The sequence below is a fragment of the Silurus aristotelis genome (assembly GCF_946808225.1).
Source record: "Silurus aristotelis genome assembly, chromosome: 7".
In the NCBI taxonomy this organism is placed as follows: Eukaryota; Metazoa; Chordata; class Actinopteri; order Siluriformes; family Siluridae; genus Silurus; species Silurus aristotelis.
The window spans coordinates 27,465,307-27,493,004 of record NC_139580.1 but is presented as its reverse complement, the minus strand read 5'-3'; the positions used below and the strand labels follow the sequence as shown (position 1 = coordinate 27,493,004).

At 39.9% G+C, this 27,698-nt stretch overlaps 1 protein-coding gene across 2 annotated transcripts; it reads left to right on the top strand.

Annotated features, from left to right (window-relative positions):
* Positions 1 to 13: 13 nt before the first annotated feature.
* On the top strand, positions 14 to 27,129 carry fcsk (fucose kinase). Of its 2 annotated transcripts, XM_083546213.1 has the most exons (23): positions 14 to 220; positions 1,320 to 1,471; positions 2,073 to 2,123; positions 2,507 to 2,632; positions 4,660 to 4,732; positions 6,056 to 6,153; positions 6,373 to 6,453; positions 7,467 to 7,586; positions 11,043 to 11,214; positions 11,297 to 11,403; positions 11,489 to 11,590; positions 16,411 to 16,584; positions 17,491 to 17,564; positions 17,646 to 18,004; positions 19,878 to 20,094; positions 20,172 to 20,338; positions 20,485 to 20,712; positions 20,829 to 20,972; positions 22,091 to 22,210; positions 23,042 to 23,229; positions 25,297 to 25,396; positions 26,085 to 26,308; positions 26,446 to 27,129. In XM_083546213.1, the coding sequence occupies exons 1-23, from the start codon at positions 139 to 141 to the stop codon at positions 26,539 to 26,541; spliced, it is 3,255 nt and encodes a 1,084-aa protein (XP_083402339.1). In that variant the 5' UTR covers positions 14 to 138; the 3' UTR covers positions 26,542 to 27,129. The 2 variants fall into 2 exon arrangements, with proteins under 2 accessions (XP_083402339.1, XP_083402340.1); XM_083546214.1 differs by lacking the exons at positions 14 to 220; positions 1,320 to 1,471; positions 2,073 to 2,123; positions 4,660 to 4,732 and having other exon boundaries at positions 2,506 to 2,632.
* The last annotated feature ends 569 nt before the right edge of the window (positions 27,130 to 27,698 follow it).

Sequence of the window (27,698 nt, the reverse complement as noted above, 5' to 3'; positions counted from 1 at the left end):
GTAGGCGTGACTTAGCCGGAAGTTGGAGAAGTTGAGTTGAGTAGAGTAGAGTAGAGTAGAGTAGAGGCATACTGGAGCGAGAGTAAAGTGGATGCTGCACCTGGTTGTTGTTGTTGTTGTTGTTGTTTGTTTGTCAGTATGACCGCCGGACGCGTTTCCAACTGGACTCTTGTAGTGCTCACGTGCCAGCACAAGGACAGCGTGTATGCGTTCCAGAGAGGTGACAATAACGGGCCATGATACAATCTTTTATCATTAACACTTACTTGTGTGTTTGTTCCCTTTTTAAAGCTTAATAATAACAGTAATAATAATAATAATAATGTTTATGTTGATGATGATGACGGCAATGATAATTATGTTTATTGTGATAATAATGATGATGATGATGATGATGATGATGGTGATTAGGGCAATGATAATTATGTTTATGGTGATGATGGTAATAATAATGATGTTTATGGTGATGGTGATGATGATGATGATGATGATGATGGGGATGATAGTAATAATAATTATGTTTATGGTGGTGATGATGATGATGATGATGATGATGATGAAGGTGATGATGACAGTGATTAGGGCAATGTTAATTATGTTTATGGTGGTGATGATGGTAATAATAATGCTGTTGATGGTGATGATGGTAATAATAATGTTTATGGTGATGATGATGATGATGATGATGGTGATCAGTGCAATGATAATTATGTTTATGGATGGTGATGATGATGATGGTAATTATAATGATAATGTTGATGATGATGACAGTGATTAGGGGATGGTGTTGATGATGATGGTAATAATAATGATGTTTACGGTGATGATGACTGATTTAGGGCAATGAAAATTTTGTTTATAGTGGTGGTGATGATGGTAATAATAATGTTTATGATGGTGATAATGATGGCGGTAATAATAATGATGGTGATGATGATAATGATGATGGCGGTAATTAATGAAATGATTGGTGGTGGTGATGATGATGATGGTTGTGGTGGTAATAATAATTATGATGGTGGTAATAATAATGACACTTATGTTTATGATGACGATGATGGTAATAAGAAGGATGGTGATTACGGTGGTAATATTGATGGTAATTTATAATAATGATAGTGGTTTTATTACTATTAATTACCATCATCACCATATTTATCATCACAATCATCATCACCACCATCATCACAATCCTCATCCTCACCATCATAATTATTATTACGCAGTCACTGTTATCCTTTTTGCTTCTTCCCAATGATATTATGACACTGAATCAGGTTTTAGTCCTGAGCTCAGAGAGAGGTGTTTTCTTGTTGCAGAACTGGAGGTACGGCAACAGCGTGGGGTCCTGCCCCCCGGAACGCTGCTGCTCACTGTCCCTGACCCACAGAAGCATGTAGGCAGTGGAGGAGCTACTCTGAACGCACTGCTGGTGGCCGCGGAGCATCTCAGTGCCAGAGCTGGATATACTGTGAGTAAGAGTTAATGAGCCTTGTGCTGTACACTCTCCAAGGATCACTTTTAGAAATCTGTGTGAGACCAGCGACGTGTTGTAGCAGTGTGTGTTAGCAGCACGTGTTCATCCTAGAAGGAAATGATCAAGCAGAATGTAGGACAGTTTAAACAGATTAAGCAAACAGTGGCATCCTGGTAAATAATTTAACCCTCAGGTCCTATTTCCATAGTTCTAATGCTTATATTTGTATTACTATTACTGCTACTATTAATAATATAATTATCACTATAAGAAGAATATTATAACTACTATATCTACCAATATTATTACTGCTATTTCTATTACTACTACTGATAAAAACTAATAATTTCAGAAGCTGATGCAATGCCAGGTTAAATAATAGTCATGTAATAATTGCCCTACAACAAATATGGATCTTTTCAGATGTTTTCATTCATAATGAAAAATAAACATATTAATGACCTATTTGGAGTCACCCACAGAGAAAAAAAGGTACATCTTACAGATCCGGTTACTCGACTGAACACCAGCTAAAATCTGCCTTCAACACCTTTATCTCTGGCTGTGTTTGTGACGGTTGTTGTTTTGCGTTTAGGTGGTGACTGCAGATGTCTTGCATGACGCGCACATTCTCATTTTGCACACGGTGAGACCAGGAAATGGATTTGTAATACGTTCCAATCTTATAATCATTCTGTGTATTTGTGTGTGTGTGTGTGTGTGTGTGTGTGTGTGTGTGTGTGTTGATCTTTGGTTTACACTTACGGAATTTGGCAGACACCCTTATCCAGAGGGACTTAGCTTACTTGTACTAATGAGCAGTTGAGGGTTAAGGGCCTTGCTCAAGGGCCCAGCAGTGGCAGCTTGGTGTTGCTGGGATTTGAACATAGGATCACAAGATCAGTGTCTTAGAATTACAGATGCCATTAAACCTTGCTTCTGTAGTGTTTTTGATAATGTAGGAGGTTAAATTTAAAAGTCACAATCATTATTTATACACATATACATGTGTGTGTGTGTATGTGGTAGGGAAGAGATTTTCCCTGGGATGGCTGCAGTAGGGCGTTCTGCTGGATGCCTGTTCATGCACCTGAACAAACGGTCGAGGGTCCGGTTTGCTGCTTAGACATGTTACTGAACTGCCTTTCGACTAAGGTGAGCGAATCGGGCGCAGGATGGAATTTCCTACAAGGAAATTAATTTGTGTATGACGAATTTCACGTTTCAATGCAATCTCCTGTCGGCTTGTTTAAGGGCCACAAATTGATACTTAAATTATTGAAAAAAATGCACAATATTTCAAATTCGCCACACTTATAGTTTCTTGCCATCTTATTTTTTTATACTTTGAGTTATTTGGGTTTGTGAGAATCTTGAATATCCATGCTGTATAAGAAGTGATCAACCATCAGTGGCTTTATCCAACAAAGTTTATTCGTCCCCCCTCACGTGTCCTCTCTTTACAATATTATGCCATTCACAAATTCCTCTCCCTGCAGAACAACCCCACCCCACCCCACATCGCCCTGTCCCTCATCATGTTCTACTAGATTGTCTGCAATCTTTCAATATGTTGTCTCTAGTGTGCATCATATTATTAATTATTTGATTAATTATTTGAATCTGATGCGTGCAGCTACTGGAAGCCAGTGGAGGGAGCATAGCAGTGGGGTGGGGTGGGAGAACTCGGGCAGGTTGAACACAAGTTCACAAGCACACTCAGATGCGTTTTGGATCATTTGGAGTGGGCGAATAGCGTTCAGAGGTCGACCTGCCAGCAGAGATTTGCAGTAGTCCAGTCTCGAAATCACAAGAGACTGAACAAGCACCTGAGCAGCCTGTGTGGATAGAAATGGACCAGGTACTGAGCCTTGTGGGATGCCAGTGGAGAGTCTGCCTGGTTACCTGATATTAGCAAACTTTTAGGTAGGAAGCAAGCCATTCCCAAGCTGCTCCACGGATACCAAGGCTTCCGAGGGTTGACAAGAGAGTCTTATGCTGCTGACATCCTAGGAGGATAAGGACAGATGACAGCTTGGATGATCTCGAAGCGTGTCGTTTCTATGTGACAACCAAAAGGGCCGTCTGTGTGGAGGGTGCGCTTTGAAGCCAGACTGCTTGGGGTCTTGGATGTTGTTCTGTGAGAGATAGACAGACAGTTGGTTGAAAAGAGTGCTTCCCAGAGTTTTAGAAAGAAAGTAGAGAAGTAGGAGAGAAGTGATACCAGTCTGGATCCAGTTATAAAAAAAAAAAACTTGAGAGGAACCAGACTCAAAACTTGTCCTCATCTCGGTGGCACCGAAAGTCCATTCGTCACAGTTCCAATTATTGTTGAGGTGTAATGTTCTTGTTATTAACTGTGCGTGGAACTGTTCATGCAAACTGGGGTCCTAAACCCATTGTAGTAGACTGATTATTACAATCCAAATCCATCCTTAAAGTTCTTGAGTTGCTCAGTAACTTCATGGATCTTTAGGCTGTTGATGTGAAATTATCCCCAGCTGCATGTCTCTAATTGAAGAGAATTCCATCCAGACATCACTGGTACCTCATGTTTTCACTCGAGAGTGGGAGGGGGAGAGTTGTCTTAGGGAAAAATGTCCACATTGGACCCATTTGGGCAAATGACAAATAATATGATACTGACTAGAGCAGCATATTCAGAGATTGCAGACAATCTAATCTAAAGATTTTTTGCATGGCATAGCACTGTATGATGTGAATGATGTGTTGGAATTCCATGTACCGCTACTCTCCTGTTGCTTTTCAAATGCACATAGGGATCCGGGTGGACTTATCAGCGCTAGAACATCTCGGAACCGGAATGTTGAATGAAGCCGCCGATGATTAATGCACTGATGGCTGATTGGTTATTTTTCATTTGGGTTTGTTAATGAGACACATGACCCCCACAAACCCAAATAATTTAAATAAAGTCATAATATAAAAAGGCACGAAACTGAGGTAAATTTAAAATATTTTACATTTTGAGCAAAGAAATGAAGGGATCCTAATTTACATGTTCTGTTTAAAAAAAAAAATGAATGCACGCAACAAACACGGACCAATTTGTTCAAATATACAAGCTGTAAAAAAAAAAAAAAAAAGGCGTTTTTATATTTTGTTTACAAAATATCTCCCATATGTGTTTGCTAGCAATGTGTCGGTGTGTGTTGTTTTAGGTGTGTGCTGGCTCTCCACCAGGAGTTTGGGTGTGTAGCACTGACATGATCCTGAGCATCACAACAATGCCAAGTGAGATTACACGTATGTGGTTCGGAATTAGGGCTGGTCGGGTATACGTTTTTTTTTCAAGAGTTTTCGAGTGCGAAAGCTACCAAGCAGATATTATGCATTCTTCATCCTAGCCCTCTCTCTCCGCAAATAAAAACATCACCTTATAAGGTTTAATCTTGTGTTTAATCCTGATGCAAAATGGTCTGAGAGTGAACAGTAATTTAGATCAAAGATCTAAAGTGTGTGCTTGTGGCACATCTTTGTATCATGGGTGCCAGGAATCGTTTATTTAAATGACTTTTTTTAACATTGTGCTATTTGAAAGGGTAAATACACCAAACCAGTTTCTGTGCTAGGGTTAGGGTTATGGTTAAGGTATAGGGATTAGGGTTAGGGTTAAGGTGAGGGGGACATCTTGTAAAATGGACACAGCATACAATATCGTTATCCTTTCTAACAAGGTATAAGATGGAGCAGATTGACAGAAATCCTGATATGGGTTTAGATTTCGATCTCTATAAAGTTCGCACCTGAGGCGGCGGTGACTCGCGAGACACTCCCTAAACAAACACGAGGAAGAAACATGAGCAAAGAGGAAGCTTGTTTATGAGATTACTTTTTGTCTCTATAATATAAAAAGCAGAACAGTGCAGAGTGTGTTTTTTATTTTTATTTTTAGTGTTAGTTGGATTTGAGCATGGAAAGTTTAGTGCAGGTCGGGTTGGACATCAGTGACAAAATGTTTACGTAATCCAAAATTAATAGCAATTTACAGTACATAATTTTAGATTGAAGGAATCTGTGGAAATCTCTGTGCACAAGTAGGTTTTAAGTAGATTTTTAAAATATAGGATAGTAGACACGATGCTGCAAAGTGGTAAAGTAAACATGGCTCTGTCCCAACTTTTTTTTAGATTTGTTGCAGCCATCAAATTCAACATGTCCTTGACCTTGTATGATCTTGCCTTGTGGAGTCAGTGGGCACACTGGGATATAAAGCAATCCATCACTGCAAGGTCAACAAACCTGACTGGAAAATACCCATTATATTCTCATTCCTCATACAAGAAAGCACTGAATCTATGGTTTTATTTCTCACCTACAATATGTGACATGCCTGGTGTAATGGAGTTATAGTTATAGTTTTATCTGCTGTCACATTCACAGTCCTTGATCTAGGAATCATCAGTTTCTCTGAACCGATAAAAAATAAAAAAAACACTATCAAGTGTGTCTTTTATTTAAATGGGATGTTTGTATGTGTAGAAAACTCACTCACACATCAGTTTAAGACTTACTCACGCATGCAAATGCTCATTCATGAATCATGTGTCTTTGCAGAAATGCTGTGGGAAGACTTTGCTGGTGTGCTGGCTGTGTCCTTACCTGGGGACATATCTTTTGCTGTTAACCATGGAGTCTACCTTACAGATGCACAGGTGGGTTCAGAGTAATGCAATAAATGCTGAAAGTAACATTATTATGCCAAAATTGAATCATTTTGAAGGATTTTTCTGATGCATGATATGAATTTATTTAATTTCATTTAGTAGCTACCATATGTAAAATATGTAAAACACAAGATATCCTTGAATATCCAATAAAGGAGTATCATTGTATGGATATTATATACCCCTTAACTAGCTCTGTATTAACAGGGTGGAGTGCGTGATATTATCTACCGAGGTTCAGAGGAGAGGATATGCTCTGCTCTGCTGCCTGATGGGAAAGTTCCTCTGGTACGGCCACTTTTACATACACCGCTTTTTCTTTTTTTGTTTTAAACCCCTGTACACAGTTCTGAGATGTTTATTATTTTTTTTTTGCTCACCAAGGTTGTAAAGTGTGCTTATTCATTGTTTTATTTAGCCAGACTGGGTCATTTTCCTCTGATATCTTTGTTGTGTGAAATTCTCAGGAGATCTTCAACTGAAATATTCAAACCAGCTCATCTGGTATCAAAACACTGGATATGGTTATGTTTATAGAGATGACTCATTTTCCCTGTTTATGAAGTGTTTGACCTGTATCTTTATAATCTAAAACACTGTGCTGGTGTCACATGATTTCCTTGTTTGATAACAGGCTTGCTCGCTCATTAGCGCTTAGTTATGTTTTTTTTGTGTACACACACACACACACACACACACACACACACACACACATATATATATATATATATATATATATATATATATATATATATATATATATATATATATACACACATACATACATACATACAAATCTATGGTTCGGTATGTACCTTGTTTTTTAATTCACGGTTTGGTGATTTCGTTACGGTTAGTGGCAGGAACTGCAAAACATAAAATAGCTTTTTGTTTTTTATTCACTCAGCTTATTATTATTATTAATATTTAAGATCAACATTTAAACAGTTTACATTTTGAAAACTATTGTAATGCTTGAATGCTTCATAAAATAATATATAAAATAATATTTTATAAAAAAAAAAAATGGAATAAATAAAATTAATGCAAAGCACTTTTATATTATGTTGATTAAACTGAATAATCAATTAAATTAGCCCAAATTGGCATAAAAAAAGTAAAAAAATAAATTTTATATTTTGCATTTGTTAAACCGCATTTGGATAATACAGACGTGTGTGTGTGTGTGTGTGTGTGTGTGTGTGTGTAAAAAATTTAATGTTTAATTGTCTATATATATATATATACTATTTCATGTGATATACTGTGTTTGGGTAACTTTGAGTGGCTTTGGGTTTCAGGTGTCAGGTCCTGTGTTTTTCTCCAGCTCTGTATCTGAGATACTTTTGCAAACACATGTGACTCCTCCATTAGACGGTTGCACTTACCTGGGCTTGGACTCAGGAGCAATGCCTCTGCAGGTACACACACAGGAATATGCTGATATAATGTATTGTTGTAGCATTCATAATACTGCACTATTGTTTGTTTACTTGTATTGGCTTGTCTTTAGCTTGTCCAACCATGAATTTAGTGAAGATTTGAAGCCCTAGAAGTTATTTTCAGGACTTTAAAACATTATTTTTGGTTCTTACCTTTATAGTGTTTGCTTAATGATCTTATGTAGGACCCTGCAATAGGTTACTGTTCCAAGGAAATAGCTTCCACAAGCTAACGAGAGAGGCGTTGCTTAGAGATGGGATTCCTTGTGTTCAGGGGGCCCAAGAGATGAAGAGCTGGTTGCTCCTTCTAAAAGGGCTAGTCCTGTTGATATTATCCCCAGGGCACGCACAGGGCATATAGCCTTTAGCCTCTGGTCCTTTGCAGAGGAAAAAGGAGGAGAGTGAAAAGCAGAGAGCTCGGTCACAACCCATTGAAAGCTGGGAAGCATTTACGCATGAAGGCCGGGTTAAGCCTAAGCAAAACCTTATCTCCATTGAGCGAGAATTTGGCCATGGCTCAGCATACAGAAGAGGGATTATCTCTGCTAGCCACAGTGCCTTGGGCCACCTGGGTGCTATGAGGATCAGAGACAAACCCTGTACTACCACCCTGGCTAGGGTTGGGGTTATCAGGCAGAGCGGAGAAAACGCGTAGAGCGGCATGTTTGGTCATGGATGAGCCAGTGCGTCCACGCCGAGGGGGGCATCCTCGTCCCGTAGCGAGAAGAACATAGAACAGTGGGCGTTTTTGTGTGAGGCCGATCGACGGCCGTCCGTAGCAGCCCCACTATCTGAGGGTGGAGCCGGCACTTTCCGTATTGCGGGTTCCCCCTCGACAAAAGGTCTGCACCACTGTTCAGAAGGCCCGGGACGTGAGTCACCCGGAACGACAAAAAAATGCCTTCTGCTCCATAGCAACAGCTTGTGAGCTAGAGCATGAAGCTTGGAGGAGCACATCCCCCCTTGACGGTTGTCGTATTGTTGTAGCGCACCTGCACATGATGCCCCTGCAAGTGAGGCAGGAAATTATTTAGAGCCTTCCACACAGTAAGGAGCTCCAAATAGTTTATATGGGCTGAGTGAAGTGCGTTTGGCCACACACAATTCACTGATCTGCCCTCCTGTGTGACTTCCCACCCTGTTAAGGATGCATCTGTCGTTACCACTTTCCACAGCATGATCCCCCCAAGAGGGGTCCCATGCGCGTAAAACTCCACGCCTTTCAGTGGTGCAGCATCACCGTGACAAAGGTGAAAACCCCTCATTTTGAGAAGGCCTAGAGGCAAGACACGGACAGCCGAAGCTATAAGACCCTATAATCAGAGACATGTGCGATACTGTACCCTCGCTCCTTCCCTGAACTTCGAGTGACAATTCATGAAGGAGGAATTGCGCATTGTAATGAAATTCAGCTCCAAACCCAAGAATATGACATCCTAAACATTGTGTCACATTGACACTGAAACCGAGCGCAGAGATGTGCGCGAGCACACGGGCAGTGTTTTAAATCACTGTCTCTCTAGAATCGGCTATAATCAGCCAATCGTCTATGTATGTCAGGATCCTGAGACCGCTGTTCTCAGCGGCGCAAGCCCCGCCTCCGCACACAGACAGAGTCCTCGGACTCAGTGCGAGCCCGAATGGAAGGATTGTGAATTCGTAACACACTCCTTGGTAGGCGAAATGAAGGAATCTCATGTGCGGAGGATAGATGCTTATATGGAAAAAAAAAAGCATCGCTTAGATCGATCGAGCAGAACCAAATGTTCTGCTTTATCAAACGTGCAAGAGAGCTGTGTGATAGCATTCTAAAATTTTATTTCCTCAAATGTTTGTTCAACATTCTGAGATTCAGAATGGGACGGAAAGAACCGTCCTTTTTCGGGACCAGGACGAGAGTAAAAGCCCTGATTGCTTAGGTCCGGGGCTACAACTGGAACCGCCCCTTCTCGAGGAGGGATGAGATTTTGTCTCTTAGAATGTGAGCGGAGCTCATTACTCAGTTGAAAGGCGGTGGCGCCTTGGCAAACTGAAGTCTGTAACCACTTGTGATTGTGGGAATCACCCATTTGGGGGCTGAACAGACAGACAGCCAGCCACGTGACTCCCGAGCGTCCCCACGCACCCTGGTGGACCCTAGTGGACTGCCGAAAGCCGATTAATGGTGCAATTCATTTGATCCGTCAGCTTTTTTAATCTTTTTTTGTGTTTTTTGAAAGACTGGGTCCGTAGCCTTTATTAAATTTGTGAGAGGAGTGTGAAGGGGGCTGTGTGGTGACACTGCCTCTGCACTTTTTCTCACATCCTTCCCCTCTGGAATGGGGAAATGCACTCTGGACGACACGGGGAACAGTGAAGCCTGTGCGAAACAGAGATCGGCACTTACCGGCGAGGGGGGCTGACCCTGCCGAAAGAGAGCCTCCGTCTTTTGAACGTGTAAACCTGGAGGGCAGAGCAGGTGTCCGGAGGGCTGGCCGCCCATGAACGTAGACCGAAAACCCCCTGTGGCTGAGCATCAGGTTGGCCGTTTACGTTTAGGACCAGAAGGAGCGGTGTTGGGGGGCTTCTTACCCCAAGGCCCAGCAGGGGTGGGGCCACTTTGCTGAGCCGGTGGGGTTTCCGTGGGGTTTGTTAGTTCTGCCAGTATAGTGGGAGCAGAACTGCACAATAATGACTACAGTAGAATCAGTAAAGCGTCAGTGTGGATTTCAGTAGAGTGATGGTAGATTGAAAATCTGTCTCTGAACCTGCTGGTTCTGGTGTGAACGTTCCTGTAACCCTGATGATATTGTGTAAAGGAGTTAGTTATGATGCTTTCATTGATACGTTGGTAAAAGCTAGTTTAAATCCCAGGGTACAAGTAAACTTTTGTGTAGTTCTCAGCCCCTCATCATAAGTAAAAGCATAAAAATAATGCAAACTAGCTTAATCTCGAACAAAGCTATCTAGATGTGTCATTTTAACAAATGATGAAATGAATCAAGCATAACTTTATCATTTATTCACAATATTTAACACGTACCATGAAACACCTCTGAGCAGTTACATTCATGTAAATCTCTCAAATTCATTACTTTTTTAATGATTGGCAGCTGGTAACAAGGCTCCATCCCTTTGAGAGGTTCACCAAACTTAATTGAAGCTTAGAAGTTGTGTGTTCGAGTTTGCATTTTAAACTTGGAGACAGATTTTTTTCTGTGTAAAAGCCAGTTGTTGCTCCATGTACTAGCATCTCGTGTTACAGCTCATAGAAACCATCCTTCACTAGGTTTCTACTGGAGTTATATGGCTTCTAAGGTATTTTATTGACGCTTTCTGATGATAGTTTTGAAGAGGTCAGGCGTCTCAGGGGTGCATGTCAGGGGTTTGCAAGGGTGTGTCTCTTTTTTCTATTCCCTCATACATGTTCTTTTTTGTTCACTCGTCTCCCTGCAGATCTCTCTCTTTTTGGATATACTGATGTGCCTGTGCTCAGACCTAACTGAAACCGAGTTTGTGAACGGATCGAGTGCAGGTTGCAGTTCACCTATAGGTCCACAAGGGAAGGCATTGAGAAGCGCTCGCTCGGTGCTGTGGAGGACTTTGAGAGGCGTTCGCCTTTTTCTGGGTACTTGGCCATTATTTTTTTTGTCTATTTAATCTCTCGTTTTTTGGGGGGTTGGATGAATTCATTCACACTTTGTTTGCAGTACACGCTTCCAACGGACGCTATGATTACTTGACGATGTCTGGCAAGGAACATATTGTACGTCTGACCGAGGCAGGATCAGAGACACAGATTCTTTCCCACATACAGGTGTAGGATTTGTCTGCCTATCCAAAGTATTGCATCTGTATAAACCATGTGTTTCACTATTATGTTCATGTCTTTCTGTTTGCAGGAATTGCAGTATGTGAGCGAGAACAGTAGGATCATTAACAGTGTACTGGAAGGAGAGGTGCATGTTGCAGCAGGGGCTGTTGTGCAGCACTGCCACTTACAGGTCAGAAGGGCTTGAAAACGTTTCAGACCATTTGCTAGACAGCTGATGACCTTAATTGGCTATATTTAGGATTTAAGTACAAAATGGCACCATCATCAATCGCCTCTCCACTATCATTTTTTCCCCCCAATCGGACTTACAGTATGCCCCCATCCAGTGTATGTAGAAAAAAGTGGTGGTGGACGAAGTACACAAAGCATGTACTTAAGTAAATGTAGAGATACAGTAGGTAAAATATGACTCCAGTAAAAGTAAAAAGTGCTCCCCTTAAACTTTTACTTGAGTCAAAGTACAAAAGTATTTGCCTTCAAATGCACTTAAGTATCCAAAGTACTATGCTTTATTATGACTATAATGTTCCTACAAAAAAAAGCCCACACAAATAAGACCACAGGTGTTGTGGCAAGTTAGAATCAGGAGTTCTTCAATCATTCATTCCTCTAAAAATGTTCTGCTTGCAGTTGAACTGACGCTGGACTGAATGTTGGGGCTAAGTAGATACCACCAAGCAGCAATGGCGGTTCAAGCTTGGATGAGACCCTGTGTGAACAACGTCTCCCCCATTGATTAGTTTCAGCTTTGAGAAGCTTCACTTTGCTTTAGCTACTGTAACTGGATGAATATGAACATATTCTTAGCGCAGTCCACAAATTTGGAGACATTTCAGAGAGCTCCATTTTATGTAGAAATATCACTCTAAATGCATTTATTGCACAATTAAATACACATGTCATTGTGCACAATTTATCAAACTCTCAGAACCAAGAACCATAAAACTCCTTGGCTATTAGTGGCATTAAATACATACAACATCTATATCCTTATAATACATGTCTTTTAAATGAGCCTTCTAAGCTGCACTAGACATTCCCCCTTACTAAACAGTTCAGGATCTATTCAATCACAATCACAGAAAACCTTTATGACATTACCGGTACCTTAATTTAATGTAATCAAATCTATAAGTGGTGTGGCTGTTAGCTGATTTCCTTCCCAGGAATTCTGCCAAGTCAAATAAATGTTCTGTGTCAAGGAGTTGATTTTTTTGTGGTTTCATAACAATTCATTGCAACCTAATTAGATTAGCAATAGCATTATGTGGAAATTAGGTGTTGACCGACAGATTTTACCGATTGCTAGGTTGGAGCGTACTTGCCGATAACTGATTAATCAAAATGGATACTGGTAAAAAAAATTAATAAAATAAAATATTACTAAAATGTATTTAAAAAAAAAAAAAAAACAGTACTGGTTTATGAAAATGTGATCATCATCTTTTTCTTTCGGCTTCTCCCATTAGGTGTCACCACAGCAGATCATCTGTCTCCATACCCCCCCTGTCCTTTACATCTGCCTCTTTCAAACCAACTACGTGCATGTCTTCCCTCACCACATCCATAAACCTCCTCCTTGGTCTTCCTCTTTTTCTTCTTCCTGGCAGCTCCATCCTCAGCATTCTCCTACCTATATACCCCATGTCTCTCCTCTGCACATGTCCAAACCATCTCAATCTAGCCTCCCTCACCTTGTCTCCAAAACGTCCTACATGCGCTGTCCTTCTAATAAACTAATTTCTAATCCTGTCCATCGTCGTCACTTCCAACGAAAACCTCAACATCTTCAACACTGCTACCTCCAGCTCCACCTCCTTTTACTCAATGCCACTGTCTCTAAACCATACAACATTGCAGGTCTCACCACAGTCCTATAAACTTTCCCTTTCACTTTTGCAGACTCTTCTATCACAAATCACTTTTGCCACTCTTCTACACCCACTCCACCCTGCCTGCACTCTTTTCTTCGCTTCTCTAACACACTCTCCATTGCTTTGCACTGTTGACCCCATGTACTTGAACTCCTCTACCTACACCACCTCTTCTCCCTGCAACCGCAACACTCCACTGCCCTCCCTCTCATTTACACACATGTACTCTATCTTACTCCTACTGACTTTCATTCCCCTTCTCTTCAAAATGTACCTCCACCTATCCAGGCTCTTCTCAACCTGCTCTCTACTCTCACCACAAATCACAATATCATCCGCAAACATCATTGTCAATGGAGACTCCTGTCTGACCTCGTCCGTCAACCTGTCCATCAACACTACAAACAGGAAAGGGCTCAGAGCCGATCCTTGATGCAGTCCAACCTCCACCTTGAACCAGTCTGTCGTTCCTAGTGCACACTTCACTGCTGTCACACTGTCCTCATACATGTTCTGCACCACCCTCACATACTTCTCTGATACACCAGACATCCTTATACAATACCACAACTCCTCTTTTGGCACTGTCGAACGCTTTCTCTAAATCCACACAGCAATGCAACTCATTCTGACCTTCTCTATACTTCTCCATCAACATTCTGAAAGCAAATAATGTGTCTGTGTTTCTCTTCCTTTGCATGAAACTATACTGCTGCTCACAGATGGTCACCTCTTCTCTCAGCCTGGCTTCCACTACTCTTTCCTATAACTTCATGGTGTGACTGATCAACTTAATTCCCCTGTAGTTACTGCAGGTCTGCACATTTTTATTCTTAAAGATCGCTACCAGCACACTCCTTCTCCATTTTTCAAATCCTTTTCTCCTTCCTTAGTGTACAACTTCTCATACAGCTATTCATATGCTTTTTTCTTGGCTTTCGCCACATTTCTCTTCACCCCCTGCCACATCTTCTTGTACTCCTGCCTACTTTTCTCATCTCTCTGTCGATCCCAATTCTGTTTTGCCAACCTCTTTTTCCTTGTGCTGTCACCATGTCTCTTTGTCTTCCTTTCTATTTCCAGATGTCACACCAAGTACCTTTCTAGCTGTCTCCCTTATCACTCCTGCAGTAGTTGCTCAATCATCCAGCACCTGCTCACCACCACCAAGCCCTTGTCTGACCTCTTCTCTGAATCTTACACTACAGCCTTCCTCCTTCAGTTTCCACCATCTTATTCTTCTTTCAGTACTTACTCTCCCCCTCTTCTTTTTTACCTCCAAAACCATCCTACAGACCACCATCCGATGCTGTCTAGCTACACTGTCCCCTGCCAACACCTTACAGTCTCCAATCTCCTTCGGGTTGCATCTCCTACATAGAACATAGTCCACCTGTGTGCACCTTCCTCCACTCTTATACGTCACCCTATGATCCTCCTTCTTCTTAAAATAAGTGTTCACTACTGCCATGTCCATCCTTTTAGCAAAATCTACCACCATCTGCCCTTCCACATTCCTCTCCTTAAGGCCATACCTACCCATCACCTCCTTATTACCTCTGTTTCCTTCTCCTACATGACCATTTAAATCTGCCCCAATCACCAATCTTTCATTCCTAGGTACACCATCAACTCACTCCAGAATTTTAGCTTCTCTTCCATCTCAAAACCCACTTTTGGAGCATAAGCACTGATGACATTTATCATCACCCCTCAAACTTCCAGCTTAATGTTCATCACTCTATCAGAAACTCTCTTTACCTCCACTACACTCTTACTGTACTCTTCCTTCAGAATCACCCCTACACCATTTCTCTTTCCATCCACACCATGAAAGAACAGTTTAAAGCCACCTCCAATGTTCCTGGACTTACTCCCCTTCCACTTGGTCTCCTGAACACACAAAATATCTACCTTTCTCCTCTCCATCATATCAGCTACCTCTCTCCCTTTACCAGTCATATGAACCTTTACCAGGTTTATGAAAATGTAATAAATGAAATAAATATGAATATATTAATACATATAATTATATCTTTCATAAATTATAATTAACTAGCGGAAAGTACACGTGCTTCGCTACGGAAGGCAGAACGCTAAGCAGTATGGCAATAAGCAGTAAGCACTGAGCAGGACTGGATGATCAGAGATCAGAACGTAACGTCAACAAATAACGTACTACCCCTTTGTAGTAATGATACAGGGCAAACTACTTTGAAAAAATTTTTTATCGTGCATCTAACATCTAATAAGAAACAATGTACTAAGTTTCATTAGGATCCGTAATGTTATTTCGAAGAATTTACAATGCGTGAGAAATCGCGTTTTTTGCGAGTTAGCCGCGATCCAGGGCGAATTTTTCAAAACCCTTTCTTAGTGAGCACCTAAGACTCAAGAGGAAGGTATGTTCCAAATTTCATTGCAATCCGTTCAGTGGTTTTTGAGATTTCGTGATGAGTGAGTGAGTCAGTCAGTGGTATTTGAGCTTTATATATATATATATATATATATATATATATATATATATATATAGATAGATATAGATATAGATATAGATATAGATATAATATAATGCTCTCTATGCACCTTGCGCACTCTGTGCAGCGTGCAGTCTCACGTGTAAAAACAAACCGCATGTGGCATCAGCGATTCGACTCAAGAGGCCGCTTTCATAATGACAGCGGACCTTCTCAGCTGCCAACGGACACTACCTGGAAAAACTATTGGTATAGATTTTTGCTGATAGCTCCAGCAATCAACTATCAGTGCCAATTAATTCCCAGGACCGATGAATCGGTCTAACTCTTGAATTGGAAATCAGGATCACCATAAAGGAACATATCAATAAAGCTTTTTATACCAGTTTAATACATTTCTGTTTTGTTTCAGACTTGAACATCAGTTTGCCTTATGGAAATTGTCATTTCAGTTGTGTTTTATGTTTTTTCTGAAGTTTATTCGATCTAAAGCTAAAAGATTTACTACCCCAGGAAGTGTACCTGTGTTACTCTGTGTCTCCACATGGTTTCAGCATTACTTATTTATGTTTGATTTTAAGAAATAATAATATATGGGTAGGATGCAGCTAATAAGGATGTATATTTATATATTCCAGGGACCAATTAAAGTGAATTCTGGGTGCCTCTTTTCCGGCCTGGACCAGATCATATCAGATCAACTACGCCGCTTGCCTCTCAGCAGCGACATCATTGTGCAGGGGCACAGGGTGAATGTGGGAGAACTGAAGTTAACAGTGTTTACAGTGTTTGGGGCGTATGACAGTTTGGAGGTACAGTAGATAACTTTTGGTTGTTTTTCTGTGCAAAAGCTGCTCTCTGATGCATTTTTTTTTTTTTTTACCTGATCGCTTATTCTCTTAAATTAAAAAAAAAAAAATAAAAAATAAAAAATAAAAAAAATATATATATATATATATATATATATATATATATATATATATATATATATATATATATATATATATATATATGCAGCTAAAACTAACAGAGTTACTGATTCAGTCTGGTCATTAATAGATTTAATTTGGCTTTGAATTTTCATATTTCTGCATAACAACTTAATTTAGTTTGATTTTCAATATATATATATATATATATATATATATATATATATATATATATATATATATACATATATATATATATATATATATATATATATATATATATATATATATATATATATATATATATATATATAAAGAAAAAAAAATTATGACAAAAAAGGCTTTTTATTTATTTATTTTTTTTAAATTGCAAATCCAATGTTCATTTTTGTCTGAATAAACCTAAATTAAAAATATCTACAACGTGAGGTTTAAAATTGTAAAAAATAAATAAGATACATCTATGCAAATGTAATCCAGTTTCTGACCCCGAACAATCTCATTGACTTACAGCCTTTTACTAAGAACTAGAGCTCCAAATTTGGCTAAAATGTCAGAAATTCTAAAATAATTGTGTAAATATGCAACATGTAATGCTTGGCAGATAAAATGATCCAGAGTGCTTTTTAGATATTTTATTCTCAGTTGTGCAGATTTGGACTGTAAGTGTTTAAACTGTGCAGATGCATTACATGCCTCATTATTAGAGTGCAAATTCCCAAGATGGGAATCACACAGTGCATCACAATGCATCATGTTTAAGTGGTGCTACTACTCCCTCCTTTGCAGGCCCAGTGTGATGATGTTACTGCGACATTTCTCAATCAAACATGGAGTCACTTCTTTACCAGCACCGGAATCCAGTAAGAGTCAGAAAACCGCCCAGATCAATTCTGAGAAATTCATTGCATCTGTAATACATGTGTGTGTGTGTGTTGACTCAGGAGAGAGGATCTATGGGGAGCAGCGAGTGGAGCGTCTCAGACTCTGCTGGACGCTCGCTTGTTTTTGGCCTTTGTGCCAAAGCGAGGCTCAGTAGGACTGGATAGTATTCGCTTTTTGCTAGGAAGCCCTGGGAGTATAGAAGATTGGAGGTCAGCATGGAGACTATCTCTTAGGGAGGTGCTGTCTCTCACTGACCAGCAGTCTGAACTTCAGTGGCGAGAGGAGATGCTGTTTAGTGCAGCACGGAGAAGAGCGGTGGACACATTAAAGGGCCACAAATCTCACAACCTTCTGCCTTGTATGAGAGCAGTAGTGCTGGGAGGCAGGCACGCAGATCTACTGAGCACACTCGATTCTGGTGAGGTTTTAAAAAAAAATGATTTTCACTATTATTATATAAGATTCTTTTAGGGGTGACCCCGAATAGTCGAAGATTTAATGCTTTGATCGGAGGTGTTACAAAACGAGGATCATACCATTTTTTGTTCTATTGGGGTGCTCATTGTGGGATTTCACATAGAACTACCAGTTTCTTCCAATATGCTAAGATACCAGCCTATTACGAAAATGCTGTAAATAAAAATGTGAGAAGTTTTATTTTAATAAATATTTCTAACGTGCATGAATAAATAAATCCGACCCACGATCCGTGACTATCACAGGAGCATCTTGGCGGAAGCGATTTAAATATTCAACAAATGTCAAGTCAAGTCAAGTCAAGTCAAGTTTATTTGTATAGCGCTTTTCACAACAGACATTGTCTCAAAGCAGCTTTACAGAAAACAACAGTGAAGGTGAATGGTGTGCGTTTGTCCCTGATGAGCAAGCCGTGGCGACAGTGGCAAGGAAAAACTCCCTTAGATGATATGAGGAAGAAACCTTGAGAGGAACCAGACTCAAAGGGGAACCCATCCTCATATGGGTGACATCAAAAGTTTGGTCATAAATCTTTCAACAATACAGAACAATTTGTGATCATCATCAATGATGATCAAATGTCTGGGAGATTGTGTAAAGGTATATTCTGTTTTAATTTAATTTGATTATTAATTCGATTTTTGGTGCAACAATGTTGCTCTGGATTTAGAGTGCGATCGCACAGTCAATTTAGGCGATTTAATTTGTGATTGGGTAAACCGAAGATGAGCTGAACATGCTTAGAGGAGAGCACTAACTCGCATAGTCTCTATGGAAGAGTTTACAGATTCCCATACTGTGATTTGTTCATGTACCGTATTTTCTGGACTATAAGCAGCTATTTTTTCCCCCCCACACTTTGAACCCCGCGGCTTAAACAAACGAAGCGGCTAATCTATAGATTTTTCCCGGTTTCACAAGCTTCAAGCCAAAAAACTGAGCCCCATAACATTAGACTAATGAAATTGCCGAACGGGTTCAGGTGAACCAATGAAACTCTTTATATTAAATCAGACGCGCTCCCACTGAATCGGGCCGCACCACATCATAAATATGGATGAGGTTCCTCTGACGTATGACCTGCCGCTCACTCGGACTGTCTACAGGAAATGCGAATCATTCGTCACGCTGAAAACAACCGGGCATGAAAAAAACTGTTCAGATGCAAGCCGTGTAACAGACACTGTCTTTTATTAAAGCCTGTGTAAAGTTTTAGTTTTACACATTAGTTTTAGTGTAGACAGTTTTAGGCTTATAGACAGGTGCGGCTTATTTATGTTCAAAATAAAAATCTTTGTCAAATTTAGTGGGTGCGGCTTATATTTGGGTGCGCTTAATAGTCCGGAAATTTCGGTATAAATAAATGTGATATATGTAGAACTTGAAAATCCAGACCAGTCATGTAAGCTTTTATCATTGCTTTTTTTATGCATATATGCATTTAAATAATTTTCAATTCTATTCAGTTTTATTTGTATAGCGCTTTTAAGAATGTACATTGTCTCAAAGCAAATCACTAAGGAGTGAGCCAGTGGTGACTGTGGAGAGGGACAAAAACCTGAGATGGAATGAGGAAGAAACCTGGAGAGGAACCAGACACAAAAGGGAACCCATCCTCATCTTGGAGGCACTGAATGTCCATTCATTACAGTTCCATCCTTGTTGACTTTTGATATTAAATCACAGTCCAAGTCCACCCTCATAGTTATTGAGTTGCTCAGTAACTTCAGCAATTTTTACGCTGTCTTTACATGTGAAATTCTCTCTGCCTTTCTGTTTTTCTGTCTGGTTTATTTCTGTCCATTGCATTTCAGTGGCTTCAGAGAGTTTTGCCGATCTGGGTATAGCTGCCCGCACTTTGGCTTGCATCGCGGATGTTCTTGGTTGCATGGTCGGTGGGGGAAAAGGCGGTTTGAGGAGCGGCCCTGCTGCTAATCCATCCTGGGCTCCTGCTTTCAGGCTGCTAGAACAAGGCAAGCTCGAGGCTGGTGTCCTAGAACTGGCCAATCAGAGAGCTCGCTGGCTCAACAGGTACGAGATTAGAGTACAGAAGCTGTACCGGTATTTGTAAACAGGGATTTAATGGTGTAAATGATCAATTCCTGTAGACCAGATCTGCTGGTAAGAGCTGCTAGACACTATGAGGGTGCAGGACAGATTCTTCTCAGGAAAGCAGTGATGTCAGCACGTCAGTTTGTGCACATTGGACAAGGTGAGATGCCACCAATGGGAGAGTGGCAGGAGGTGGAGTGTCCTGCCAGGCTGGACCTCGCTGGTGAGTTCCATCTTTTATGCAAATTTGTCAACTTTTTTATTCTGTACTTTATTGCATATATTCTGTTTCGTTCCCTTGGTGCATTATTATTATTTTTAAACTGGAATAAAAATTTCACTAGAAAATTAGCTTCATTTGCTGTGTAGGCGGTTGGAGCGATACTCCTCCCATTGCGTTCGAGCATGGAGGTGTGGTGGTGAACGTGTCGATCAAGGTTGATGGAAAACGGCCGATCAGAGCCCGAGTGCGCCGCATTCCAGAGCCCAGGCTGGTGCTCTTGAGCCGCAGCGGCCCTCAGGATTGCAGCATGACTACGCAGACAGTGTGTAATGACCTCACCGACCTGGAGGACCACTGCCAGCCCCATGCTCCATGTAAGCACGAAACACTTCAAAATAAAGGATACATGTATTTCACTAGATACAGTTTAATAATAAATAAAAAGAGGTGATTTAATTATATCTATAATGCTTCTGTGTGTGTGTTGCAGGTGCTCTGTTAAAGGCAGTGTGTGTGTGTGGTGATGTAGTGTGTGTTACGTCTCCTCTAACTCTGGAGCAGCAGTTGCTGCAGCGCTGGGGAGGAGGACTGGAGCTGAACAGCTGGTCCCAACTGCCTCATGGCTCAGGACTTGGTGAGACACAATGGAAACTCTACAATGTATAACATTTTTCACATCCTGTTTTTAAAAGAGGGCACACAATTAGACCCATATGTCCGAGACCTGTTTTTATCAATCAAAATTTGGTGCATTTATTATATAAAATATTTCAAACATTATTTAAAATGCATAATATTCCAATAAATATGCATTTAAAATAAATAAATGAATATGCACACACTGTATATTCACGACAGAGTAACACAAAAAGAGAAGTGTCAAGATCAGAGAAAGAATACAAAACAAAGCAATACGAAAGAGGAAGTACAACAGTCGTTCCTTTTTATTTAGGAGTGGATAAAAATGTAACTGGTCAAACCAATCAGGGTCAAACGCGCGCTCTGTTTTGAACTTGTTTTGATTGTCGCTTGGGGTATCTACTTACCACCAACATACACTTCAGCATCAGTTTAACAGCAAGCAAAACACTTAGAGAGGAATAAATTATGAAATTAACTCCTGACTCGAACTCGCCACGACACCAGTGGCCTTGTTCGTGCGATTCATTTTTTTTAATAGTTGAAAAGAAGGTTTTGGGCTCATGGTAATTTGAATACATATCAATCAGTGTTTGACTCATTGCGCTAAAAGTAACATTAGAGTCTTTTCACATAAACTGAGTTCATTAAGCAAGAAAGACAAAAATGATAATAGGAACATTATAGCCATAATAAATCATTGTTCTTTGGATACTTAAGTGCATTTGAAGGCAAATACTTTTGTACATTTCCTCAAGTGAAATTTTAAAGGGACACTTTTACTGGAGTATTATTTTATTGAGTGTATTTCTACTTGAACTCAAGTACATGGTTTATGTACTTCGTCCAGCAGTGTCTAATTAATAGAGTGCCAGAACTGAACATCAGACGGAGCTAAATTGCACTACAGTGGCTGTGAAACAATCCTGGATGTAAAAATTTGACTTAAAATAAAACAAGATTTAAGCAAAGCCAGACTGGAGGAACTATTTCTATAAAGCCAAACCTAGCTTAGTAAGTGTAGTGTGTGTGTGTGTGTGTGTGTGTGTGTGTGTGTGTGTGTGTGTGTGTGTGTGTGTGTGTGTGTGTGTGTGTGTGTGTGTGTGTGTTTAGGTACAAGCAGTATCCTGGCGGGTGCGGCTCTGGCAGCCGTGTACAGGTGCACTGGGCGGAGTTATGACAACAATTCTCTCATCCATGCTGTACTTCACCTGGAACAGATACTCACCACTGGTTAGTGTGGTCATTTAGAATTAGTATCATATCACAAATTAGAAGAACCATTAGTATTAAATGGACAAAATAAAACATTCAGAGCTGATTGTGATTTGATGCACCTTTCAGTCTCAGAAAGGGACAATATTGTTTATTCAACTTCAACAAAAGCTTGAATGTATTCTAGCTCTTTTTGGGCTAGAAAAGTCACAGGCTACAGTTGTGGGAAGGGGCGCGTTGATCCTTAATGGTATCTTCAACAGAGGTGCAAAAAGTAATTGGTATTGGTCATTCTCAGTTAAAATATAGTGACGTAAAAAGTACATAAATTAAATCTTAAATGTAGCTGAGTAGAGAGTAAAAGTGCTTATATCTTTAATACCCAAAATAAATACTAAAATACAGTAACAAATACATTTACTCAAATACTTTACACCACTGGGTTAAGGGCCTTGTTAAAGGGCCCTGTAGTGGCAGCTTAGTGGTGGTAGGATTTGAACTCATGACCTTGATCAGTCCAACATCTTAACCACTAAGATGTCCCTTATCTAGTTTACCCTGGGTTCCAGCGTTCAGGGTACAATCAAGCCTTATCTTTTATTGTTCTATGTGACTGTTTTTTTTCTACCTTGTACATGATGCACTACAGATCCCAGACAAATTAATACCCCAATAAATACTAGCTTCATGCGGCTGGTTAATTGGACATATCATGAACATTTATTTCTCAAACCTCACTTTGTTTGTCTTCCTAATGAAGAAGAGATTTATCATATTTCGTTCAAAACTCTATAATAATGTATACACACACATGAGTGAAATAACTAAAACACTAGATGTGTGCTGTAGGTGGAGGGTGGCAGGACCAGGTCGGAGGGCTTGTCGGTGGAGTGAAGGTGGCGAGGTCTCATGCCATGCTGCCCCTCCGAGTGGACGTGGAGCAGCTTGTGCTCCCTTTAGACTTCCTCACTGCGCTGCAGGAGCGACTCCAGCTGATCTACACGGGCAAGACACGCCTGGCACGCAACCTGCTTCAGGTCTGAGTAAGACTCCAGGACAGGAGATGATCTTAAAGAGTGGATAGGAAATGAGATTAGAGGACAGGAGATGAGATGTGATTAAAGGACAGGAGATGAGATTGAAAGAAATGAGATTAAATGAGAGAAGAGGTAATGAGATAAAAAGAGAGGAAATGAGATTGGAGGACATGAGATGAGATTAGAAGAGCAGCGAGGAAATGAGATTAGAGTACTGGAAACGAGATGAATTTAAAGGAGAGGAGAGGAAATGACATTGGAGGACAGGAGATGAGAGGAGATTAAAGAAGAGGAGAGGAAATTATATTAAAAGAGAGGAGATGAGATTAAAGGAGAGGGAGAGGAAATTTAATTAAAAGAGAGTAGAGGAGATAATATTAAAGGAGTGGAGAGGAGATGAGATGAGATGAGATTAAAGGAGAGGAGATAAAATTAAAAGAAAGGTAAGGAAATGAGATTAAAGGAGAGTAGAGGAGATAATATTAAAGGGTGGGATAGGAAATAAGATTGAAGGAGAGGAGGTGAGAGTAAAAGAGAAGAGAGGCAATTAGATTAAAGGAAAGAATTCAACCCAAATTCCGGAAATGTTGGGATGTTTTTTAAATTCTACTAAAATAAAAAAGACTTTCAGATCACATGAGCCAATATTTTATTCACAATAGAACATAAATGTATAAACTGATAAATTCTACACTTTTATAAAAGGATGTCTTAGAGAGGCAGAGTCTCTCAGAAGTAAAGACCAAATTTGTCATTCTTGTTGGAAATCACGGACGCCGTGTCCTCCGGGCTAAAGAGGAGAGGGACTTTCCAGCATGTTATCAGCGTTCGGTTCAAAAGCCAGCATCTCTGATGGTATGGCGGTGCACAAGTTCATACAGTATGGGCAGCTTGCATGTTTTAGGATTCACAATGAATGCTGAAGGATATATATATATATATATATATATATATATATATATATATATATATATATATATATATATATATATATATATATATATATATATATATATATATAGGTTTTAGAGCAACATATGCTCCCCTCCAGACAATGTCTATTTCAGGGAAAGCCTTGTGTATTTCAGCAGGATGATGCAAAACCACATACTGCAGTTATTACAACAGTATGGCTTCATAGAAGAAGAGTCTGGGTGCTGAATAGAGAACATTTGGCGTTTAATTAAACGAAAAATAAAACCCGCCAAAGACGACCACAAACTCTTCAGCTGTTGAAAACTGATATCAGGCAAGAATGGGATTCCAACTATTTTGAGACCTGTAGCGGGCATGAAGTTTGAAATGCACTCATTTTGTGCATAAAAGTGTAGAATTTCTCTTGTTTAAACATTTATGTTCTCTATGTTCTATTATGAATAAAATATCAGATCATGTGATTTGAACTTCTTTTAGTTTTCATTTGATCAAAAAAATAATAATAAATGTCAACAATTTCCGAAACTCAGAAAGAAATGAGATTATTAGTAAGAAATGAGATTAGAGGACAGGAGAGAAGATTAAAGGAAAGCAGAGGAAATGAGTTTAAAGAAAAGAACTGGAGAGGAGATGAGATTTTAGGAACTGGAGATGAAAACATTAACATATAACCAAAGAAACGACGGCCGTTAACGCCAACAGCTTCATTATTATAATAGAGATGCAGCCCAGATGTATGTAATTTACACACACAAACACCCCCACACACAGACAAGTGCACATCTTTTCTTACTAACAATTATTTATTCAAATCCATTAATAACATTTATATCTTATCACACTACCTCTGTGTGTGATTCAGTTCGTCACTGCTGGCAAATGAACATGCTATAAACAGGATAATACGCTTCGTAGCGGGCACTTAGTTACTTTAAAATCATCTAACACACATTAAACTGCAAATTACCTTTATATGTGCAATTTATGTGGAATAAAAAGTGTGTGACAGAGTGTTTGTGAGACTTATTCAGCAGAGTTAAAGGTAATGGGTACCATGTCTCCTTTATGGGAGTGTGTATGTGAAGAATCATGCTTGTATAGTTATTCTTAACCGGTGTATATATTTTGTAGGATGTAGTGAGGAATTGGTACAGCCGTCTCCCGTCGATTGTGCGGAACGCAGAGCAGCTGGTGAGCAATGCTGAGGAGTGTGCACGTGCCTGTACAGAGGGTGAGCGTACGCAAATGCCTATTAAAAGTGCATTATTACTAACAGAATGAAATGTTTTTCATATTCATTGCTATTGAAATAAAAATTATTAATTATTAGGCTGTTAATAACTAGAGGTTGAGGATTTTATGGAAAATGGATACTGGATAAAAAAAACTAAAATAACAATCCATGTAAAATAGTACTGATCTTTATTATAAAAATAGAACAGTACTGAATCCTGAAAGTGTGCTAAAAAAAATATAATTATGAATCCATTAATATGACTATTCATTAATTTGATATGATTATACAAATAATAAATTATACATAGTAAATACAATATATGCGCAGTCTCTAGTGTAGAAACAAGCAGCGTCAGAGATTCACCTCTAGAGGCCGCTCTCGTAATGACAGTGGACCGGAAGCAGGAAAAACTATTGGTATGGATTTTTGCCGATAGTTCCAGCAATTAACTATTGATGCCTTGACCTCTGTTAATAACTAAGGGAAATTTTAGTTTAAACGCCAGCCTTTATATTAAAAAAAACAGATATGATATTAAAATATTTAAAACTAAATATTCAAAATATGTTTCTGCCATTGTTTAGAGGGCCGTTCCAAATTTAGGGCTGGGCCGTATGAGTTTGGGGACCCCTGATCTATCTGATTCTCTGTCTATTTCACACGGGCTTGCTGTTTTATTTAGGATCCCTTAGCGCACTTGGGGCCTGCATGAACCGCTATTGGGAGCAAAAGAAAGCGATGGCTCCCGGATGTGAACCAGCTGCAGTGAGAACCATGATGGACGCCCTTCAACCAATAGCCTTGGGCCAAAGCCTGGCAGGTGCAGGAGGCGGGGGCTTCCTGTTTATTCTGACACGGCAGGGCCAGCAGGAAGAGAGTGTACGACATATTCTCAACAATACACAGGTGTGCGAGAGAGAAATAGAGAACGATTTTTTTTTCATCCATACGTTTTAATAATTGCGATCTGCAATATTTATAATTATAAATTGAATTGAAGTTGTTCCCGAAGTTCATATTTGATTTCATAATGATTTTGACAGGGTCTCTCTGATTTCACTGTGCACTCAGTGCAGATCGACCTCGAAGGCATTACCGTTTTACATCAGAACCCAGGTAATGCCCAGAGTCCCAGCTAAACTGCAGATGAAGATATCCTGAAGGTGTGTACCAGATGTAATTGATTGTAAAAAGACAATCTTCTGTGGTTTGGGTTTCGGGCGAGTCTGTGCTTGCTGTAGCATCAGGTTTCCAGGACTTGACTGACACAAGTAGAACCTGTTGTATTCTGATCTCGTAGCCCTGCCATAAAGGGTTGATGTGTGGTGTGTTTTGAAATGCTATTTTGCTTTATAAGTTTGCAAAGTCTGTATATACTGGGGTTCGGCAACCTGCTTCTTGTCTACTTCCAGCAACTTGACCCTCAGGTAGCTGATATCAAGATCCAGACCCCTGCTCTCGTAAGCTAACTATGGATAAATCTTAAAAAAAAAAAAAAAAAAAAAAAAAGAATCTTGAATGAAAACAGAGTGTAATTCTGCATGGACAGATGTATTCGCTTTCACTGCCAACGATACTGTTACATGGTGAGAAATTGCCAAACAACGCCGAGCAAATTGAACTTCATAGAGTGGATTAACATCTTCAAACTCAACAACAGTTGCGAATTTTGTGGCAACTCAGGAGATACTAAAGTGCCAAAAGCCATTTAAAGAGGGAGAATATATTCATTAGAATTTCTAGAAGAATATATATATATATATATATAAAAAGTTTAAGCTCTAATTTTGTACGCTGTCAAATTTGTTACTTCTATACATAGAGTTTGAATATAAGTTTAAAGCTGTACTTCTAAATAAAATTCATTCATTCATTTTCTCCCGCTTTCCGTAATTCGGGTCGCGGGGGCAGCAGTCTAAGCAGGCCCCCGCCTTCGACTGCTGCCCAATCCTCACAGCACCATCCCTTACGGTCCCTCCTGCAGGTGGTGAGCCCACGGGAAGGCGGCCCCACGTCACGCCGACATCACGGACCTTGATATTTCCCTCGTAAGGGACCCCTGGAGCATAGAGGGTTAAGGGCCTTGCTCAAGGGCCCAAGAGTGGCAGCTTGGCGATACCGGGGCTTGAACCCCAGACCTTCCGATCGGCAACCCAGCGCCTTAACCGCTGGAGCCACCACTCCCCCTTCTAAATAAAATGTTACGTGTAATTGCCACTTTTTTACTGCAGTGGATTGTGTATATTGCAGAACTGTAAAAAAGTTTTGAACATTTTAAGCTGTAAAATATAAAGAT

Coding starts and splice junctions, on each gene's coding strand:
- fcsk (XM_083546213.1), top strand. CDS start 139: ATGACCGCCGGACGCGTTTCCAACTGGACTCTTGTAGTGCTCACGTGC. Junction 6,154..6,372: donor TCTACCTTACAGATGCACAG/GTGGGTTCAGAG, acceptor CTGTATTAACAG/GGTGGAGTGCGTGATATTAT. Junction 11,404..11,488: donor AGATTCTTTCCCACATACAG/GTGTAGGATTTG, acceptor TTCTGTTTGCAG/GAATTGCAGTATGTGAGCGA.